This window comes from Myotis myotis, unplaced genomic scaffold (assembly GCF_014108235.1).
Source record: "Myotis myotis isolate mMyoMyo1 unplaced genomic scaffold, mMyoMyo1.p scaffold_m19_p_1, whole genome shotgun sequence".
In the NCBI taxonomy this organism is placed as follows: domain Eukaryota; kingdom Metazoa; phylum Chordata; class Mammalia; order Chiroptera; family Vespertilionidae; genus Myotis; species Myotis myotis.
In genome coordinates this window covers 168889817-168898033 of record NW_023416313.1, presented here as the reverse complement: position 1 = coordinate 168898033, position 8217 = coordinate 168889817, and the positions used below count along the sequence as shown (strand labels likewise).

At 38.7% G+C, this 8217-nt stretch overlaps 1 protein-coding gene across 2 annotated transcripts in view; it reads right to left on the bottom strand.

Annotated features, from left to right (window-relative positions):
* Window positions 1–2252: 2252 nt before the first annotated feature.
* The window catches only part of TMOD3 (tropomodulin 3), a 78059-nt gene continuing 72094 nt past the window's right edge, over window positions 2253–8217 (bottom strand). For both annotated transcript variants that reach the window (XM_036301546.1, XM_036301555.1), the window contains 2 exons: window positions 7743–7887; window positions 2253–6224 (listed from right to left, as the gene is read on the bottom strand). In XM_036301546.1, the coding sequence (XP_036157439.1) occupies window positions 6190–6224; window positions 7743–7887 (180 nt within the window). In that variant the 3' untranslated portion in view covers window positions 2253–6189. The remainder of the gene's footprint in view (window positions 6225–7742; window positions 7888–8217) is intronic.

Below are 8217 nucleotides of genomic sequence, written 5' to 3'. Positions count from 1 at the left end.
TACTGGGGATCGAGCCCACAACCCGGGCATGTGCCCTTGACTGGAATTGAACCTGGGACTCTTCATTCCGCAGGCCAACACTCTATCCACTGAGCCAAACCTGCTAGGGCTTAACAGTTTGTTTTAAAACAATGATGAAATGTTTTGTTTGATGAACTGAGTTATTTTTATATAATCCTAGTTGTGAATAAAAAATGTTCAGAAGCAAGTCTGTGACTTTAGAAAATCCAGTTTGTGTTTGCTCTGGATCTTAGGTTTTCTTGCCTTCCTGCCCTTCTGCCTCACCCGATCCCTGGTGGGGCCCAGAGGTAAGCTTGGGTTTAGCTCCGGTACTGCCCCCTCCCCCGCCCCCCCCCCCCCCCCCACTCCCCGGATGTCCTCCCTGTTCTGCCAGCTGGGTCAGGCCCTTCTGTGTCCTGTGTTAACTTTCCATTGACCACATAGCCCTGGGACCTTGGAAGGGTAGGTACAGCATGGAGGGACACTGGGTGCTAGATGGGCCCTACAATTCTAAGCCTCAGAACAAGTTGAAGGACAGGACTGTTATTCCCATTTTACAGATGTGGAAGCTGAGGCTTAAAGAACTTAAGACTGCTGTCCAAAACTTTTTCTTCCCAAGGAAAATCAGCCTTTTTGAGACAAGAGTCAGGATTTTCTATGCACAACCACAATACTGAGCAGATGTATTAATGACTTTATGGAGAAACTAGAGGCCTGATGCACGAAATTCATGCAAAGGGCTGGGCCCTCGCAGCTGCGGCAGTTTGCCCTGACCCTCACAGCTGCAACTGGAAGGATGTCCAGTCTAATTAGCATATTACGCTTTTATTATTATAGAAGAGCAGTGGGAAACAAAACACCAGATTCAACTTCTAACTTTGTGGTTGGTGTAGCTGGAAGGTAGTAGGTACCTAATAAGTATTTACTGAATGAACAAACCATTGGTAATATCTTGGGCAAGTTACTTCTCTGAAGTCAGTTTCCTCAACTCAGGGGTACTTGGACTTGACCATGGAAATAGTTCACGATTTAATGTTTATATTTCTCTGCCTGTGAGAATTGAGTACTAATTAGAAACATCTTTAAAAATGTTTGTTAAATAGAAAAGGTCCAAGAAAAATGGCCCATTATCTCATGCGGAAAACCTGGATTCATATATTCCCCTCCCTTTTATACTTTTAGGTGGCCACTGAGCTGTGTCTGTGGCCACTGTCTCTGTCCTCCCCCGTCCCACCTCCCCTACTCCTTCCATTATGCCTGCCTCCACATGTCCCAGTGTGTGCATCTTGGAGGCATGTTTATGTTGAGCAGGGCATCCTTTATTGAGTTGTAACTGTCCGACTTGTAAATCTAAGGGAGGAAACGATGGAGCCTTCTCTCTCCACTGACACTGAGGTCACTCAGGTCAGCCACTCTTTACGGGGGGTGGTGGCCCATGAGGCTCTGCTGTCTCTGCAAACAGACTGGGGTGGGGCTTTAGGCTGGGCTCTCCAGGCCCTCAGCCTTTGCAGGTGTGCAGGACAGTTTAACATTTGAAGGATAGAGATGTTTGGCGACATGGGGCCCACATGTGGTCGGCCACTTATTTGGTACCTAAAGCAGGGCGCTATGTGGCTCAGCACAAGGGCACTGTCTCCCCATGGCCACAGTTCCTGGCACCACTGCCACCTGAACGCACAGGAGCTAAAGTTACCTGATGACTCAAGTGCCTGAGCCTCCAACCTACCAAAGGGGACAGGCATCAACGCTTCCTGTAAGTGAACGTACCCCAACACCCATCCTCAAAGGACAGCCAACATGGAAGATTCAAGGGAAATTTTTTTATTCTTCTGTTTCAGAACTGTGAAAATTTTAAATTAAATGGACACTTTCCCTAGAAGTTTCCTCAAACCCATTACACGTTTCACTGATTTTCTCTTTTGGTTGGTGGACACAGGTGACTGACTGATAGAGGTGCCTTTGCCGTAATGTAAAAATCTGCTTTATTAGCAGGACGGACTCCCAATCAGGTCATAGGACCCTGTTTCTTCACATTTGTCAACTCAATTCAGTTTCATGGATGGCATTAGATTGAACCATATGAAATTCTATTTTTGTGGGTAAAAATGTTCACGTGTTGAAAATTTTATATTTAACTTTAATAGGGTGGGACACAATAATCCAAGGAAATGAATAAGCTTGTTCTTGAAGAAATGTGCAAGGAATGAACTTTAGAACATCCAAATTAAAGGGATTTTTAAAAAGTCACAGTCTACAGGATATTTGATAAACTTTATTGAAATTATTTATTCCAGAAAGAAGTGATAAGTTCTAAATGCCTATAGTACATGTTCTTCAAAAGAAATTTCACTGTGCTATTATGAACCAGGTTAATAATATTTCATATTTAGACATCAGTATTATAAAAATTAACACGCTTATATTTAAAAAGTTGAAAAAATAAAACATCTACAACATTTTGGATATTTTAGCATTAAAAAATGTATTTAAATACCTATTTGCTGTGACAAAGAATGATGCATTGTAACAAGATAACTTTCAAGCTTTTAAACATAACTAAAACCAAATATAATTCATCCAAAAGACTAAAAAATATAAAGTGGGCATTTACTTGAAATTACGAAGATTTTTATGCAGTGTGTATGTATGAGCATATGTATATGTGCCATTTTTTAACCTTTCTTAAGCAGACAAATTGGGCCTGAGCCTGAGGGCAGCACGGGAAGCCGCTCTGCACGTCCTGGTGTTTCGTTTTCCTGGATGCCATGTCTTCAGTTAACACTACTCGAAAGTGAAGTGCCTTGAGGACATTGTGCTAAGTCAAATAAGCCAGACAGAGAAAGACAAATACTGTATGATCTCACTTATGTGAAAAGAAAAAAAACTCACTGAAACAGAGAACAGATTGGTAGCTGTGAGAGGCAGGGCTGGGGATGAAGGATTGGGTGAAGGTGGTCACAAGGTACCTCAGGTGTAAGATGACTAAGTCCTGGGGATGGAATGTACAGCATGGTGACTATAGTTAACAATACTGTATTATATATCTGAAAGTTGCTAAGAGAGTAGATCTCAAAAGTTGTCATCACAAGGAAAAAAATTTTTTTAACTATGTGAAGTGATGGATGTTAACTAAACTTACTGTGGTGATCATGTCTTATTATATTCATAGATTAAATCATTATGTTGTATAACTTAAGCTAACACAATGTTAAATGTCAATTATATCTCAATGAAACTGGAAAAATTGTGGCATTGCAAGAAGGAGCCAAGTGGGATGGCACTGAGCCTGCAGAGAATGGAAGTTGCTCGGACCCCAGAAAAAGCATGCTCCTCAGGTCTGTGTGGATTATATAAGGAGGAAGTGAGGTAGCCCTGGGAACACAGAGCCAAAGGTACAAGATTTTATGAAACGGCATGCATCTTTTCATCTTATTTTAATGGCAGCAAATATAATATATAATAGAACATGACTAACATTTATCAAACATTTTTTCTCATAACTTTTTAATACCATGGAATTCCCATTTTAAATGAAAACATCAGATATTGTCAATGGAAAAACAATTTACAAAGTTCTATTTACATGTAACTTTTCCAGAGTGCACCTATTGCATAAAGTATGTGGGTTATTTCATTCAAATAACAAGAATTTGCCATTTAATGATAAAGATAATTCTCATTGAAATCTCTAAAAATTGCTAGTTGTTTAAAACACAAAATGTTTATTTGGTCTTTTAAATGACAGGCACCCTTATAAAATGTATTTCTTCTATACTTTAGACTTACTAGCTACAAATATATAGCACCAACATCCATTTTAATAATATCAACATTAGCAATTAATATTTTTAAAATACAAGTTCATGTAGACATACTAGAAAAAATTTTGACAAATATAAATATAAAGTTTTATAAAATGGGAAGTTAAAGCTTTAAAAAAACCCCAGCAATTTAAAAATGCAAGTGTTCTTTGATTAGATCACCAGATAAGTTTAAATTGGTTAGACTACAAAATTTAAGGTCTTACACATCTTTGGTTTAAAAATCCAGACTACTTCACAACTCTAATCTATTACAAAATTTTAGAGCAATATAGAAATTCCAGAAGTTAATAAAAGGCTAAGAGGTGCCATATTTTTAAAGATCAAAGTAAACATCAGTTTTCTCCCCTGTAATTACAATGCTCGAAAGATTTTTCTATATCCAATCGGATGAATGTTTAAAGTCATTTATGAAGAAATTATATAATGAACTATTGTAGCTCAGAACTGGAATGGTACAAGCAAAACACTTAACTTCTTCATACTAAAGATTTTATCCATAAGTATGACATACAACTTTAGGTAAGGGCTTGTCTACCTATGTTAAAAAAACAAACTCATGGAGGAGGGGGTAACATACTAATCAATGTAATGACTCACAGGATAGTGCTACAAGGCAGCCTTGCTGAGAGTGTAACGGTCGCCTTGCCCCTGCTCCATGCGGCCCCCAGCCTGCTGGAACAGTGCAGTGTCTAAAATCAAGTACGTTTCCAAAGTTGTATATGAAAAGGAGAGAGAGAGAGGAAGAGAAAGAGAGAGAGAGAGAGACTTCCTAACTTAAAAAAAAAATCAGCAGCCTGTAACTGAAAGGAAATAGTGCAAAGTCAATCTTAGGCCCCTTTAAAACATAAAACATTAGATACTGATACAAAGCAACAAACACACCCTGTTAAGAAGCCTTATACCACAGTACACAGGAAGTTGCCCAGTCATTGGATAAACTGTCCACCGTAAGCCGAAGGAGCAGAAAAATAATTTTTTTAAAAATTGACAACAGACTTCTCTGCTCCTGTGAAATGAGATTCTCCCTTAGAAAAATCTCCCTGTAAATGGTACAGCCAGGCCTGCATTTCTGAGGCCAGGGTGACTCGGATTCCTCTGCCCTGCTTTCGGCAGCTGTAAGACTCCGCCATCTCCGGTCCAGAGGCTGCCCCGAAACAGGGCAAGGATACAGGTCCAAATCGCCCATCGCACTGGCGGTCTGGAGTCAGCTGCCCACCACAGTACACTGTTCAATTGTTCACTTTGATTCTTTGAGAGTAACAGGAAGACAACTTTTGTTATGAGAAATTACTTTTACACAATATGGACAGAAAAGCACAAGATGACAGGAAACAATAAAAACTGGGTTTATGAAGAAGAGCAGATTTCCTGTTTGGAAAATTTGTAGTGAGTGATGATTAAATACCGTTTATGGAATTCTGCACTGCATATAGGAACACTGATTTAGATGCGTGCCAGTTTCTAATTTAACTGTTTCATCAGTTTAACTGCCGTTTTGCATGCTCCTCAGACTTCACCTCCATCACATTTACTGTAAACAACAGCTTTCTTTTTCTCTTACCCTATCTAACCAAGAGTTGGCTATCTGCCTTTTACGGGAACAGAATAGCTTTCCTACTCAGATGCTTTTTACTATGGGCTTTCACAAAAATCTACTAAAGTCCACAGTATTAAAATGAAACACTGTAATCAGTGTAGACATCACTATACTCTTAAAGATACATCAGACAAGTGCAGTAACATCAGACAAGTGCAGTAACCTGGAATGCATTTTCTCTCTCCTAGAGGCCTGCTTTTACTTCTAAACAGACGACTAGATTTTGAGTCACCTGGTTTAAAATTCTGGCATTGTGCTTTCCTGACAGAAGCAAAAGCACAATCTCTCCAAGCTCATGTGTTCTAAAACACGGAAATCTCTCCCATCCTGGAATCAGGAGCTTTGAAGTGCTTGTACCTGTGAGGTGCACAGCAAGTCTGATATCAGCAATGTCCCTTTTTTTAACAAAGAGATTTGGTCCTTAAAATGTTTATATTATTCTACATGTGACTTCCTACACTTTCTTATAATTGTATTTTTTTTTTTTAACTAAGACCCACCATAAACCACTCAATTAAGCTAAATTAAAATTGATTTTAGCAGAAAGTAGAAATAATGCTTTAAAATATAAAATGTCACCTACTATTGATTTTACAGTTTGAAACTTGTAACTTAAACTAGAAAAATATACATGTAGTTGAAAAAAAAAAAAAAGAAAGAAAAATTTCCAGTCTTTTCCCTTCTACCCAGGAAAATTTTATATCTGATATCACCAACATGAGTCCTGATGACCTTCAGAAGTCTTCCAAAGGTTATGCCTTGGCGGACTTACTGGTGGTCTCCTTCAACTCGTTTCTTGCGAACTATGAGAAAAATAAAGAAAGTTAGAAATCCCTGTTCATTTGTACAAACTTAACTTGCTTTTTACAAACAAGCTAATGTAAATCCAGCGATAGTTGTACAAACATTAAATGTCCATTTCCAATTCACATGGTCATTAAAATAAAAAATTCACATCCCTTTCCTTGTCATTTACCTGCTGAGAAGTGAGGGGTTTCAAAGTGAGAACTACATGCCCTCGCTCACCTGTGCTTACACAGCCAGAGCATAAGAAATCTAAAACTGGTCAGCAATCGCATTCAAGTCCACTGTGCTGTCTCATCTGTTTACTGAAAAAGTTGATACCTCCATTAAAAATAATAAATGATTGTGTTAAATCCTGAATTGACACTCAGGCAGCCACAAAAATCTACTAAAGTCCACAGTATTAAAATGAAACACTATAATCAGTGTAGACATCACTACACTCTTAAAGATACATCAGACAAGTGCAGTAACATCAGACAAGTGCAGTAACCTGGAATGCATTTTCTCTCTCCTAGAGGCCTGCTTTTACTTCTAAACAGACGACTAGATTTAGTAGATTATAGTATCAACAATATCTGCATGCTCTTCTGATTAGGCACTACAGTACAGCTCAATTCCTTAGTCTGTGAAAGAACATAGTGAAAACGGTTTTGTCATTCATTTTTTTAAAAATATATATATTTTATTAATTTTTTACAGAGAGGAAGAGAGAGGGATAGAGAGTTAGAAACATCGATGAGAGAGAAACATCGATCAGCTGCCTCCTGCACAGCTCCCACTGGGGATGTGTCCGCAACCAAGGTACCTGCCCTTGACCGGAATCGAACCTGGGACCCTACTGCTCTCCAAATTTTCCTTCTCTTTTCTCCCACAAAATGAACTGGCTCAGGGCTCTGACAAAATAAATGCAAAGTAATGAAAATCTCAGATGCTGGTAATGTGGTCAGGTCACAGCTGGCTACCATAACCTTTGGCTGTCAAAGAGGCCAGCCAACTAGTTCAGCTGATGGAGTAAAGAAGGTACATGCATCTGAGGACCCCCCAGCGTCTTCGTGGATGGGTGGCCCTAACGCACCAGGCTGTGCTCACTAGTAGCAGGGCAAGGTCTTCAACTTCAGGATCTTGTTACTCTTACCTATCAGCCACCAGAGAGCATTTGATAAAAGGGGCAAACATTTTACTGTAATGCTGAAATCTTTTTTAATAGCTCCAAGGGGTGACTTAGAGTAAAACATTATAGGAAGTATAAATGTTTATTGTAGAAAACTGTTCACCAGAAGCTGTGAAATATTATTTTCACATGAAGTTGATTTTACCCACTAACCAACCCAATAATCACTACAGCTTTCCTTAAACTGAATTCTGATCCAGTCAGTATAAAAGGACCATGCAGATATTAGAAACCTAGGCCAAGTCATCTCTATTAAAATTTATTTTAAAAGCAAAAAAGGCTTCTCCAATACATTAGGTTAATGGCATGATTCAGAAATTCAATTTGTAATTGTATGTCTTACCTAAGTCATTGTTTTTTGTTATAGCATTAGCTGCCCTGGTTCGGGGTCCCTGCTGTGTAAACCGATATCCAAACTTAAGGATATTTGTATTTTCCTCAAGCATCTTCGCCATTTCCAATTCTACAGCTGTCCCCAACTGCTGCCTCTGGAATAATCAGAAATAAAGAATAGTGTTAATAAACTAGATCAAAATACTTTTCTAGGTAAGTCAAGACTAAGACATTGAGGTATGCTGATTCTGTTGTTATTTTAAAATTTTCCCAATTCTTATAGTATACAAGGGAAACAGAAGTTTAAAGTTCAGTATTGATCATATAGACATCAAAAAATTGTGGATTTCCATAATGAGATACCCTTCATACCCACAGGATGACTATAATAAAAGAGACAGAAAATAATAAGGGTTGGCAAGATTGTAGAAGAAAATGGGACCCTCAGACATGCTGATCGGAATGTAAAATGATGCAGCTGCTGC